This window comes from Panthera pardus, unplaced genomic scaffold (genome assembly GCF_024362965.1).
Source record: "Panthera pardus isolate Hobbes unplaced genomic scaffold, ASM2436296v1 HiC_scaffold_16, whole genome shotgun sequence".
NCBI classification, from domain to species: domain Eukaryota; kingdom Metazoa; phylum Chordata; class Mammalia; order Carnivora; family Felidae; genus Panthera; species Panthera pardus.
The window spans coordinates 152,174,030-152,188,900 of NW_026526721.1; the positions used below are offsets into that span (position 1 = coordinate 152,174,030).

Below are 14,871 nucleotides of genomic sequence, written 5' to 3' on the forward strand. Positions count from 1 at the left end.
GTGACAAGACCTCACACACATTGCTGGTGGGAATGAAAACTAGTACAAAAAACATAGAGAACAATCTCCTATATTATCTTCAAATTGCATCTAGTTTGCCAATCTAGGATAGGATGTGCGTGAAAGCATTCACACCCTATGACTCAGCAAGCCCGGTCGTAGTTGTACAGAGAAAGTCTCTCACGTGAGTACGAGGAAGACGTGTACAAGAACGTACAAAACTGATCAATCGAATTGAGCGAACAAGAGCCACACACAACACAGACGTATCTCAAAACTTGCATTATGCAAAAGAAACAAATACAACCTTACAGTATGATTCTATTACATAAAGTTTCAAAACAAGCAAAATCTAAACAAAATATTGTTTAGAAATATATACATAGGTGGTACACAACGAAGAAGAACAATGGTTAACATAGAGTCGGGAAAAAGTCAGGGTGAGGGGAGGAATAAAGATATTATTGCGGAGGCTTACATAAAGGTTTCTGAAGAACCGGTCAGTGATCTTTTATTTCTTCCTGTATGATGGGTGCTTATTCTGTTGTTACTCTTTAGAAAGACCCAGCATGGTCACCTGGGGGGCTCAGTCAGTCAAGCGTCTGACTTCAGCTCAAGTCACCATCTCACGGTCTGTCGGTTCGAGCCCACAGCGTCGGGCTCTATGCCGACCGCTCGGAGCCTGGAGCCTGCTTCAGATTCTGTGTCTCCCTCGCTCTCTGCCCCTCCCCTGCTCATGTTCTCTCTCTCTCTCTCTCTCTCTCTCTCTCTCTCTCTCTCTCTCTCTCTCTCAAAAATAAACATTAAAAAAAAACCAAAAAGGCAGCATGGTGAGGAGATTACTGTGCTTGTTGAACCAGACTGATTGGGTTGGTGAGGGGATTAAAGGAGCTGAGATACGACACAGCGCCTCACACTTAGCGACACTCAGGTGTTCCCCGCCTTTCGAAAATTCACATCACGCCGCTTCTCTTCCACAAAAGGCCTGCATCAGTACGTGCCTCTGCTAACCGCAAGAAATCTAAAGAGGCTTTTTGCTTTCAGGAAGAAAGGCGAAGTGGAAATGGTGCTCGGCATCCATCTGGCAGTGGGCCGTCAGAGACGCGGCACAGACCGCTGCGGCCAGAGCGGCCCCACCTCACCCCTTCCCCAGCAACCACACTCAGTACCCGGCCGCCGTCGCTTCGCACGGTGCCTGTGAGCATCGGTGTCTTATCTCGATTGGCTTTGTGCGTCTGTTAGCAAGACCTGTCTAAGGTAGCAGACAGGCCTAAGAGAGGAGACTTTCGGGTCTGGGGATGCTAAACATTTTTCCACATAAATTAATGGTAATTGCTTCTCTGTTTTACACCATTTCAGCTAATGAAAGGTATGACAGGAACGCTCTGCTCTCGGAGGAGGGAAGGGACGCGTACAGGTGTTAGTTATTAAATAAACTGGACATGTGTGTTCATTTCACAATTTAAAACTGAGAACAAAAGAAAATGATAAAAATCTGAAGGTGAAACTAACAAAAAGAATCAGCAGTATTCTCTATGCACTGCTGAGCACGGACGCAGCAGTTACGCTGACGATCGCATCTGCTGACTTAGACACGGCAAACGATCCTTGTAGCAGGAGTCCTCTCTGCAATGAGCCACGGGCCACTTCCAAGGCGGTTTTCTCTTGTTTTTGAAGAGCATTTTGGAAAGAATCCAAAGCGAGGCCTTGCTTAATTTAATTAAAAATTGTATAATATCTTGTTATTTCATTGCATTAAGCAAGAGCTTTCAAAAACACAAAGGAAAGGTTTACATTTAGGCCCTAGTGCTTCCCCGAAGAAGCAGAAAGCTTTACAAAACATTTAGCAAAATAAAACTATTCTTAATGAAGTGAGGTGTAAAACTGAGAATGGAAAATTGTAATGAGATTATTCAAGGACCATGATTACCTCACGATCATGAGTTTACATAGTTGTACATAACCATGTAAACACTCAAGTTCATTCTTAAAACCCTTTGTAAGCAGTGCATTTATTTCAATCAAGAGAATATCATCCTTTCCTACCTTGAATATAAGAATTTTTATGAAATTATTTTCTCCCTAAATCCAAGCTTAAAGTAGATAATTTTGGCATTATTATAATAGTAAAAAACGGAAGCATCTAAAAGATATAACTGTGTCTGTATGAGTATATACAGTAGATCATACAAATGTTTGCATACATACAGAAGAGTCTGGAAAAATATACATAAATTGCCACTAGGTCGGTTCCATCCGGATAGCGTGGAACAAGTGCAGTCCCACTTACACACTGCGGCAGTTTGATTTTTTTTACAACGGATACGCATTATTTTGTTTTAGATTACTAGCACGCTTTCCTTAAAACTAGCTGTTATCGGTGAATTACAAAGGTAAAATATATTCATGGTAAAGAACAGACGCGCAAAGACAAAAACAAAAATCATCCCTAAGTGCACCAATAGGAGATAACCATGGATCACATAAGAGACCATTCATACCTTTGTAAGGTGTCCCCACAGTTGTGGCATATACATTCTTTTCGTATTTCTTCAAACGGTCTTCTAAATTGTGAATCTAAAAGTAACAAATACTCAAATTGTATCATAAGATTCACACAGAAACCATATGTAAAAAAAAGGGCTTCTGTAGGCACTAGGTTCTTTCATACTTAAGACAGAACACAGGCAAATACGATTAATGCAAATGGTTTCTTAGATATGGCACCAAAAGCCGTATCTACAACAAACAAAAGAGAAACAGATCTACAACATATCTACAACATACCACATAGAGAAACATATCTACAACAACAAAAGGGAAAATATACAAAATGACCTTTATCGAAAGTAAAACTTTTGTGCCTCAAAGGATATTATCAAGAAACTCAAAAGAGAACCCACAAAGTGGAGAAAACACTTGCAAATCACATACCCGATGAGGGACTTGTATCTAGCATACAAGTGTGAAGCGTACAACTAAACACGAAACCAAGTAACCCAACTAAAAAATGAGCAAAGGACTTGAACAGACATTGTTCCAAGTAAGACATGCAAACGGCCAACAAGCAGATAATAAGATGCTCAACATCATCAGTCATTAGGAAAATGCAAATGAAAACCGTAATGAGAAACCACCTCGTACCAACTACCATGGCTATATCCAAAAAACTTGTTGGTGAGGATGTGGAAAAACTGGAATCCTTATAACTTTGTTGGTGTGAACATAAAATGGTGCCACCACGTAAAATAGTTGGGCGGTTCATCAAAAAGGGAAACATATAATTACCACATGATCTAGCAATTCCACTCCTGGGTGTACATACCCCAAAAAACTGGAAATAGGTACTCAAACCAAAACTTGTACATAACGTTCCTGATGGCACTATTCGTAATAGCCAGAAGGTAGAAACACCCCAAACATTCATAAACTGATGAATGGATAAACAAAGTACGGTATATCCATATAATGAAATAGTACTCAGCCATAAAAAAGTATCAAGTACTGATACATGCCACAATGATGAATCTTAGAAACATCATGCTGAGCAAAAGAAGCCACATAAGAAAGCTAGGTTTTGGGGCGCCTGGGTGGCTCGGTCGGTTAAGCGTCCGAGTTTGCCTCAGGTCATGATCTCACGGTCCGTGAGTTCGAACCCCACGTCAAGCTCTGTGCTGACAGCTTAGAGCCTGGAGCCTGTTTCAGATTCTGTGTCTCCCTCTCTCTCTGCCCCTCCCCTGTTCATGCTCTGTCTCTCTCTGTCTCAAAAATAAATAAATGTTGGGGCGCCTGGGTGGCTCAGTCGGTTAAGCGTCCGACTTCAGCTCAGGTCACGATCTCGCGGTCTGTGAGTTCGAGCCCCGCGTCGGGCTCTGGGCTGATGGCTCGGAGCCTGGAGCCTGCTTCCGATTCTGTGTCTCCCTCTCTCTCTGCCCCTCCCCTGTTCATGCTCTGTCTCTCTCTGTCTCAAAAATAAAATAAATGTTGGGGCGCCTGGGTGGCGCAGTCGGTTAAGCGTCTGACTTCAGCCGGGTCACGATCTCGCGGTCCGTGAGTTCGAGCCCCGCGTCAGGCTCTGGGCTGATGGCTCAGAGCCTGGAGCCTGTTTCCGATTCTGTGTCTCCCTCTCTCTCTGCCCCTCCCCCGTTCATGCTCTGTCTCTCTCTGTCCCAAAAATAAAAAAAATAAAAAAATAAAAAAAAATAAAAAAATAAAAAAAAATTTAAAAAATAAATGTTAAAAAAAAAATTAAAAAAATAAAATAAAATAAATAAATGTTAAAAAAAATTAAAAAAAAAAGAAAGCTAGGTTTTATATGATTATATTTACAAAAGATACTCCTAACAGGCAAATTCACAGACACAGGAGTAGATCAGCGGTTGCCAAAAGGTAACAAGGAATGACTGCTTAATGGGTTAGGAGGTTTTCTGATGGGGTGATGAAGAATTCTGGAACTAGATAATGGTGATTGTTTCACAACACTGTGAATGAACTAAATGTCAACGAACTATGCACTTTGGTTAAGATGGTCAATGTTACGTTATGTGTATTCTGCCACCATAAAAATAACTAATACAAAAATTGCCATGCTAGCAGTTGGAAAATTTGAGGATGCTAAAAGAAGGGAATTTTCAGGCAGCAATCTGGAGAATAGATGAGAAAAGATAAACCACTGGGAAGTAGGAAAAAATTAAGTAGCATTGGGACTTAGCGTCCATAATTTTTTTAAAAAATATTGTGAAAATTTTCTATCCTACTCAGCCACAGAGAATATAGTACAATTAATGCCCATATGCCCACCCATTACCTAAGTTCAACGATTATCAAGATCTTTGTATGTATGACTTTTTAAGAAAAATGGGAAATCCCCAGAGATGTAGCCTTCAAACAGCCTGCTGACTTGTGCCATTCTCTCTCCGGAGTTCGGAAAGAAAGACTACTAAAGATGATGCACCACAGACACACGTACACTGGGACTCTTATGCTTGGGCATCCTTTTAGGCACATATACATAATCCTTTTGAAATCTAATAATTGGACAATATATGGACAAAACTTATTCAAGGAAGACAATTTAGCCACTAGGAAAAAGTAGTAAAAATTGACGTCAAATATATTTTTCCCTCTGATAAAAACGAGAAAATTCCTTTTTTAATTTTTTTTAATGTTGATTTATTTTTGAGACAGAGAGAGAGAGAGAGAGAGAGAGAGAGAGAGAGAGCAGGGGAGGGGCACACAGAGAAAGAGGGAGACACAGAATGCAAAGAGGCTCCAGGCTCTGAGCTGTCAGCACAGAGCCTGATGCGGGGCTTGAACTCACAAACTGTGAGATCATGACCTGAGCCGAAGTCAGATGTTTAACCGACTGGGCCACCCAGGTGCCCCAGAAAATTGCTTTTTTAAAAAACTTAAGTTATTACAAATTAAACAAAAATTCTTATCCAAGATGTTAAGCACTGGAAAGAGTAAGATGCAAATGTTCTTGTTTAAATACATGTGATCGATCACAAATTTAAGAGATATCCTCTAGCACATTCAGATTTGGGAATAAAATTTCCTGTGCAAGACAAAATTGCAAAGCCAACTATTAAATCAGTATGATATCAGGTCTTTTTAAAAAATTAGCTAAATGAGATCCAAGTACATACTAATGTAAATTTTAAGGCCGTCAGTTCAACACAGAAGGCACCAATTAAACCCGTACCTGTTCTCTGAACTCTTGCTCTTTCAACTTTGAATCACTGATGAGAGTAGTCTTCTGTGCTAGTTGAGTCTGAAAGAACAAAAGTCAGATCTGAAGCGCGTATGAATTTCATCACCGCCTGAATATACTACTATATTGCCTCGTAAAATTTTCCTTGCTAAAACAGTTACCTTTATGTTTCAACTTAAAACACAAAATACTCCTGAATACAATACAATACACAATACAATACAATATACTGCCTTCAGTCAAATTCAGTGAAGAACTAGTCTTACCTGTAACTCCATAATTGTTACCTGAAAATGGAAAAGAAAAAAAATGAGTGGATACTACACTAAAATCTGTAGGAAACAATAAAATAGAATAATAGGAAATAACTAGAAAATAAAAACTTAGTCTTTTGGAAGTGATAACATTTGAGATGAGACAACTTTAAATATTTGCTTTCAACCTCATCTATTTTGTTACACAAACTATTGTAGTGTGGATACACACCAACATAGGTAAACACAAAGAAAAAGTACTGGAAATTCACTCACCAAACTCCTAACAATGATTACTACTTGGCAAGGACAGGTGCCCACCAGAGAAGGCTCATTCTGTATACTTACGTATTATCTCTTTTATAACAAGAATATATTCATTTATTATTTCTATGATTCAAAAAAATTAAACATATTAACATCTATTTAAAGCATATCGGCCCCTTAGGGAAACTTCTAAAGGACAATTTCTGGGAATCCACTCGAAGCTATAATCACAAACTATTCTTCATTGAACTCAACACTGATATATAACTCACTGTCTCCCAGAAGCATCAAAGATGCTCAAAAAGGATAAAAACTCATGAAGAACAAAACAAAACATTTTTTAGCGTAGAAATAATAATTAAGGATTTTTTTTTAATGTTTATGTAATTTTGAGAGAGAGAACAGGGGAGGGGAAGAGAGGGAGAGAGAGAGACTGAGGATCTGAAGTGGGTCCGCTCTGTCAGCAGAGAGTCCGACGCGGGACTCGAACTCAAAACCCGCGAGACCACGACCTGAGCCAAAGTCAGATGCTTAACCAACTGAGCCACCCAGCCGCCCCAATTTCTCTCCCCTTTCTTTTGACACAAGGTAAAGGACTCAGGAGACCTTCTGAATATTAATTTCATGTTTCAATACTGGAAGGCATCCCAGCACAGGTCGAAGTGACACTACACGCAACGACGCTTATTCTGATACTGAGGAAAAGAACACGTAGCGAAGCACATGCACTCTCCTCAGAGAATTAATGTTTAACAGCACCTGGTATATTCAAATCGTGCCCAGACGGCAAAAACCAAAAACAGGAAAACTAACTTGCAACTATCAAAGAAATACCTGCTGGGTGCTAACTGCTAAGATATGTGCACCAAGTAGCGCAGCACAGCAGAGCCCCTTATAAAGGCTTCTCCTCCCCATCTGGAAGAAGTGACCCAGGCAACGGGTTGTCTAGAAAACTGCTCCCTGGTAACCGACATTCTATGATGAATCCTCTACAGCTCCCGACGAGGAGGTCACGAACCTCATGGCCTCAGGCCGGTACCCTGTCCGGCGTCTCGACCTGGGGCCCACACGGCAAACATGGCCCATCTTCATAGCATCGACTATACGGCTGGAACCCTAAAAACGCCCACTTATGTACTGCCAGGGAGCTCTGAATCCAGTCCCGTTTTCCAAAATAATCCCACTACATTTGCCTCTAGTCCATTAACCAAGGAGAAAAACAGAAATTGTTTTTCTTACTCATAAATAACCAAAAACAATTTATGTGACTACAAATAAGGATGTATTATAGAAGAGAATATAAGATCTATATGAGTATTTAGCACAGAATATAAAAATTTAAAATTATCCTATTTTCAGTGTGCCTGGATGACTCAGCCAGTTGGGCGTCCGACTTCGGCTCAGGTCATGGTCTCATGCTCCTGAGAGTCCCCGCGTCGGACTCTGTGCTGACACCTCGGAGCCTGGAGCCTGCTTCGGATTCTGTGTCTCTGGCTCCCTCTGCCCCTCCCCCACTCACGCTCTGTCTCTCAAAAATAAATAAAAACATTACAAACTTTTTTTTAATCATCCAATTCTCTATGGACGCTTTTTGCCTAAGCCCCTGGGCAATGAGGTTCACTTTCCGCTGTATTCTTTCTTTCTAAGGAAAAGACTAAGAAGCATTGCTGTAACAGAAATGTCCAGGGGTGCCTGGGTGGCTCAGTCGGCTGAGCATCCGACTTCGGCTCAGGTCATAACCTCGCGGTTCGTGAGTTCAAGCCCCACATCGGGCTCCGTGCTGACAGCTGGGAGCCTGGATCCTGCTTCGGATTCTGTGTCTCCCTCTCTCTCTGCCCCTTCCCTGCTCACACTCAATCTCTCTCTCTCTCTCTCTCAAAATAAATAAATAAATATTTTTTTTAAAATTAGAAAAAAAAAAAGAAAGAAAGAAAGAAAGAAAGAAATGTCCAGGCTCAGAATGCCTGGGGGGCTCAGTTGGTTGAGCGTCTGACTCATTTTGGCTCAGGTCATGATCTCACAGTTCAGGAGATCGAGCCCCGTGTTAGGCTCTGCGCTGTCAGTGTGGAGCCTACTTGGGATTCTCTCTCTGTCTCTCTCCCACTCGTGTGCACACACACACTCTCTAAATAAATGAATAAACGTTAAAAAAAAAAAAAAAAAGAAATGTCTAGGCTCTGAAGTCTGGCAGATGAGGTTTAAATTCCCAACACAACATTTATAGTGTGAGCTTGGACACTTTATTTAACCTCTATGAACCTCGGTTTCACTGCCTATAAAACAGAGGCAAAAACCTCTCTCCACAAGGTTTTGGGTAGGATTAAATGAGGTAAGTATGCAGGTTAGCAGGCAAGTCAAATGACAGAAATGACAGTGTCTTTAAGAAACAGCAGCAAAGACCAGTTGCCCTCACTTTGTCATTGCTAGGATTCTCCTCCTGATGCAGCCTTTGCTGGTATTTATTCTGTAGCTCCTCGAGTTGAGTCTGGAGGTCCATTACTTTAGCAGTCATTTCTTCTTCACGAGCCTTTAGGATAAAGACAAACAAACAAGTGTGAATTAACATATCAAAAAGAGCATCGCAGAGAGGCAACGCAGTGTATGGAAAACCACCTCTGAAGGAGAAACAAACACCTAACCAGTTTGGAGGCACAAACCGCTGTTTCTATGGTCGGTCATGACTATGCTCTACGCACCTTCTTTCATGTCCCACTTTAAGCACCACGCTCGCCATTCCTACGGTATCACTGTTCCCTCTCGCTCCCCCTGTCCCCACCCCATAAAGCCCACTGAGCAGTGTCTTTCCCCTGAAGCGACAACCAGCAGGTGTTCGCCAGGTGGTGACAGAACTCGGACACAGAGCCTGTGTGTCAGGAGTCTGCCCTTTTCCACGTTAGGATTTGACTTCCAGAAAATACCCGTTCATATAAACGAGTAGAGGGGCGCCTCAGTGGCACAGTCGGTTAAGCGTCCAACTCTTGCTCTTGGCTCAGGTCACGATCTCATGGTTTTGGAGTTGGAGTCGCGAGCTGGGCTCTGTGCTGACAGTGTGGAGCCTGCTTGGGATTCTCTCACTCTCTCTGCCCTGCCCTTCCCCTGCTCATGCTGTCTCCCTTTCTCTCTCTCTCTCAAAATAAATAAATAAACTTAATTATGATGCCGTGGAGCCTGCTTCAGATTCTGTCTCTCCTCCTCTCTGCCCTCCACTTGTGCTTGCTCTCTCTCTCTCAAATAAATAAACTTAAAAAAAATTATAAACTAGTACTTTTAGGCACAGCAGTGCTCAACCAGCTAGTAACGTACTGATCACAAGAAGTTGCGGAGGCCTTCCCCAACCCTTTGGAAAAGCCGTGAAAATCAAGAAATGATTCTTTGTCCTGGTTCAGTACACCTGCACATCTATACATGTGCCTCCCAACAACACCAGTGGTTCTCTGGGCTAAAATGTTCAACTAAACTTTAGGTAAAAAAAAAAAAAAAAAAAAGATAAGTTATTGTCCAGTGTATTAGTAGCCATGTAATGTCTCCATTTGCCCCAAACTTAACAAAAAACAAAAACAAAAATAAACAAACAACAACAACAAAAACAAAGCTGAAAAAGTATATGTGACTTATTGGTCCAAAAATCCTACTTAGAAAATGTGGTATTCAAATCATTCTCTCTTCTGCTTTGATTACCTTGTAAAGGCTATTGCCCATTCTAGATTTCTTCATTTGTCTTGAAAACTGCCCTGACTTATCATACAGAGCAGTCCAGACCTCTTCTTGATCTTATAAATCTTGCAATAACCTTTGTGCTGAAAGAACATTTGGAATTGGAATATTGATCAGATTTGAGTAATGAAGACAAGTGTTTGCTGAGTAAGAAGCTAAACAGGAAAAGCAGCAACCAACGGGTATCTGATGTAACAGATGCTGACTGGACAGGACCATCATCCCCAAAAACAAACAAAAAGAAACAGGCCCCTGGCACAAAATAAGGCAACGAACCACGGGGACACTTGGAAAATTTACTTTTAAATGCCACTTGTCACGAAACAGACCAACCGAGAAAGACTGAACCCCTTCCGGCAACATAAGCAGGGCCATCTGGTAACCAGCCTCCTCAGACGTCTCCCCACTGAGGCTCGCTTGAACCTAGCCTCCACCCCTAAAACACCAGCAACCACAAACTCTTGTCAACGTTATTGCCCACGGTCTCGGTTTACTGTTTTTATTCTACCACGGCACATCCTGTGTGGACGTCTATGTCAATGTGGTTTAGGCACCTTTGAAAGGATCACCTCTACAGCTACTTATTCAGTTGGGCTCAGGTTTTAATACGACAATCAGCGGTGTCTGACATTTCCTGTGACAGTTGTGGGACACCAATCTACAGTAAACCCTCTAAGAATTAGGAAAAGAATCCCTTCTGTATTATTTTGTACTTTAAGAAACAATTTTGTAACTTCCTTTATAAAAGTATCCTAGTCTCTTGGAGGAGGGAAAAAAAGGACTGTTTACTTCAAAGTAAAAACAATAAAGAAAACTCATTAAATTCAATGTTAACGCGCACCATGGAAATCACGTTTGAAAGTCTGGTTATTACACCAAAGCCAAATCACTAAAATGCAGCCCATGTCAAAAGGAAACTTCCTCCCAGTGGGATTGCTTGGAGTTGGAACCGGCTATTACTTAAGCTCACTTATGTGAGTTCTCCGTTCTTCCTTGAAGATGTCACCAGTCCCTCTTCCCAAACGAGTTCCTGCCTGCCGTGCCACGTGCCTCCTCTTTCGAATTCACCAAGTATCTGGTCTGTGCCAAGTACAGTGCTAGGTCCTCAAGACTAGAGATGATAAACAAAACCCCTCCCCACCAAATGCTTGTAATCTAGGAGAAAGGACAGATACATTAATATTTTCCTACACACATTATGTATGTATGAAAAAAGTTACATGTTATAAGTGAAGTGATGAATATAGGTGAGTACCAAAAGAACACAGATGCAATTAATTCTATTTAAGGCGTTCAAAAAAAAAACTGTAAGGGAAAACAGTATGATGCAAAAAAAAAAAAATTCAAAAAGCAAACTTTTGGTAGAAAAGGGAAAAAATAACGTATTTCATTTTTGTTTCTGTTTACATAAGAAAACACTGGAATATTATTACAGAAACTAATCATTGACTTCTGGTTCAACATGGCGACATACGAAGGTTCTGAACTCACCTCCTCCCACAGACACACTTTGCCTCCAACTACATATGAAACAATTTCCTCTTCAAAAAAAACAAAACAAGAGGGGCGCCTGGGTGGCGCAGTCGGTTAAGCGTCCGACTTCAGCCAGGTCACGATCTCGCGGTCCGTGAGTTCGAGCCCCGCATCAGGCTCTGGGCTGATGGCTCGGAGCCTGGAGCCTGTTTCCCATTCTGTGTCTCCCTCTCTCTCTGCCCCTCCCCCGTTCATGCTCTGTCTCTCTCTGTCCCAAAAATAAATTAAAAAAAACGTTGGAAAAAAAAAAAAAAAAATTTAAAAAAAAAAAAAAAAACAAAACAAGAAACAAAAGCCTGGCTGAGTGATGACCACACATCAGGCAAAGAGGGGAAAAAAAACACACTGAAGAGGGCAGGAGAGGCTAAGATACAACCTTGCTAAACCCCATCCCCAGTGTTACAACCAACAATTGGGAGGAAACTCAAAACCCAGAACTTCTCCCTGAGGACTGAAGGGTTTGAAACCCACACTGGGCATCCCAACTTTTAAGACATATACTTCAGAGACAAGCCCCCAATACATCTAACTTTGAAAACCAACAGGGCTCACATCCTGAGACCCACAAACTGTAGTGATCTTAGTAACCATTCTTAAAGGGCTCACCAAGGTGCCTGGACTCACCCACCCGGGGCCCAGCTCACAGGTAGCCAACTGCACCCAGACTTCAAGTGAAGGGGACGCACTTGCTTACATTAAAGCGTCTGCCTGAAGGGCAGACATCTGATTTAACACACACATCTAGGAGGCCACAGAACGCTCTCCAGGGACACAGACTGGCGGGTGCTATTTTTGCATGCTCCCTTTGACACGTTCCAGAGCACCAGTATCTCCCAGAAGGCAGCTTTTACGTGCATCTGGTGCCTGGATTTTTGCAGCTGCCAAGGTAGGGGACACCTCCTGATCACATTGCTCTGGAGGTCAGGGGAGCTTGTGTGCCTAGTCTCCTGAGACTGTCATAATCAATGTCACCCAGAAAGGAACCCCATCTGGGGTCCCAATTTTTACAGCTGCTGCCAGGGAACACTGCTACATTTCCTGGCTCTAGTGGACACTGGTCATGGATCCTGCATAAATGTACAGGAAAAAGGTCTTAGACAGCTACCACCCCAAGGGCAAAGCAAGAGGCAACAGACGCAGGAGTTCAGAGTTTCTGTGAAGGAGGCCTATTGGCTAATCACCATGATGGTGGCCTAAGGAGAAGGCTTCTGCTGAAACAAGCACGTGAGGGCAGAATGTCATCTTTTCCTTGGGCCATCTGCGAGCGCACCCTCTGCCATCCTCCAGAGCACCCGTCTCCTGGATGAGACGCGTCTGGTCCCCTGGTTTTTGCCACTACTGCCCACGGGACACCCCTTGATCACCAGGCCCTGGTGGCTGGGGCGGCTTGCGTTTCTGGACCCCATGGGACTATGGCAACTGGAGAGCCGGTTCTTCGCAGACTGCCACCCCCGGGGCGCTGCGCAGAGAGCGGACTGAAATACACCCTGAAATCTTACTGTGAAGGAGGCCTCTTTGTCCCGGAACCTTGGCCCGAAGGGCAGGCTTCAGGTTTGGCTCACATTTTGTGGCCAATGGAGCTGCTCTCAAGGAGCACAGGCTGTGCATGTCATTAGGGGGCTCTCCCTGCCTCTGCCGTGCTCCAGCTTACCAGTATCACCCAGAAAAGAGCTTATAGATTCATTTGGAGCCCTGAGTTTTGGGACTGCCACCCAGGGTACCTACCCAGATTGCCTACCGCTGGTGGCCAGCAGGACTCACACTTGCTTACAGTCCCACAGGACTGTGTACGTTTGCCTACGGTTAAAAGCTGATACCTGAGGGTCGGGCTTCCAGTCAGCATGAATCTAGGCGCTGAGATCCTCCCTTCTGAAATACTGACAGGTGGCCGCACTTCCTCAACTACTGGGAACCATTAAAAAATAGAACAGGCTGCTCAGACAAGCACAAAGGATTAAGAGAAAACCAACAACTCAGGCAGGGCTGAATAGTAGGATTCATCTCCTACATGAGGCCATTCCTTCAAGACTGAGAGAGGTGGTTGTTTCATCTACTGTATAATCACTTATAAAGCTAGTTTACAGTTAGAAGACAAAAACAGTAAAAATAATTATGGTTATAATAATGAATAAAGATAAAAAGAAGACGCAGAATGAGGGGCACCTGGATGGCTCAGTTGGTTAAGCGTCTGACTTCAGCTCAGGTCATGATCTCATGGTTTGTGAGTTCAAGTCCCACATGGGGCTTGCTGCTGTCAGTGCAGAGCCTGCTTCAGATCCCCTGTCTCTCTCTCTCTCTCTCTCTCTCTCTCTCTCTGCCCCTCCCCTGCTTGAGCTCTCTCTCTCTCTCAAAAGTAAATAAACATTATTAAAAAAACGTAGAATGTAACATCGAAAACAAAAATGTCATGGAGTGATTATAACGCGGGGCTTTACAACAGAATCAAGCTTACGTTATCGACTTAAAATACTGTTATAAGTTGTTTTATGTAAGCCTCATGGTAATCACGAAGCAAAAACTATAATAAATACACAAAAGAGAAATATAAACATACGGCCAAAGAAAGTCATCAAACCATAAAGAAAGAGAACAGGAAAATCAGCATGGAACAGAGAGGAACTACAAAAACAGCCAGAAAACAATGAACAAAATGGCAAAAAGCATATACTTACCAAGAATTACTTTAAATGTAAATGGACTAAATTTTCCAATCAGAAGACTCAGGATGCCTAAATACATTAAAAACAAGACCCATCCGGGGCATCTGGGTGGCTCAGTCGGTTAAGTGACCAACTTCAGCTCAGGTCATGATCTCACGGTTTGTGAGTTCGAGCCCCACAACAGGCTCTGTGCTGACAGCTCAGAGTCTGGAGCCTGCTTCGGATTCTGTGTCTCCCTCTCTCTCTCTGCCTCTCCCCTGCTCATGCTCTCTCTCAAAAATAAACATTTAAAAAAATTTTTTTAAACAAGACCCATCTATATGCTGCCCGCAAGAGACTCGCTTTATTTTTTTTAGTTAATTTGTTTTTGAGAGAGAGAGACCAAGTGGGATGGGGGAAGAGAGAGAGAGAGAGAGAGAGAGAGAGAGAGAGAGAGAATCTCAAGCAGACTCTGCACTGTCAGCACAGAGCCCAACGCGGGGCTTGAACTCACTAACTATGAGATCGTGACCTGAGCTGAAATCCAGTCAGACGCTTAACCAACTGAGCTACCCAGGCACCCCTAGAGATTCACTTTAGATGTAAGGATACATACACACACCAAAAGTAAAAGGATGAGAAAAGGTATTCCATGCAAATGTAAACAACAACAACAAAAAGCCAGGAGAGAATATCAGACAAAATAAGACTTTAAAACAAAGACTGTAAAATCAGAGACAAAGGAGGGTAT

General features: G+C 42.6%; 1 protein-coding gene across 8 annotated transcripts in view; it reads right to left on the reverse strand.

The window, feature by feature from the left end:
* Positions 1-14,871, reverse strand: part of GOLGA4 (golgin A4) — a 126,937-nt gene that overhangs the window by 19,904 nt on the left and 92,162 nt on the right. For all 8 annotated transcript variants that reach the window (XM_019418680.2, XM_019418677.2, XM_053904014.1 and 5 more), the window contains 4 exons: positions 8,648-8,761; positions 5,980-6,000; positions 5,705-5,773; positions 2,502-2,577 (listed from right to left, as the gene is read on the reverse strand). In XM_019418680.2, the coding sequence (XP_019274225.2) occupies positions 2,502-2,577; positions 5,705-5,773; positions 5,980-6,000; positions 8,648-8,761 (280 nt within the window). The remainder of the gene's footprint in view (positions 1-2,501; positions 2,578-5,704; positions 5,774-5,979; positions 6,001-8,647; positions 8,762-14,871) is intronic.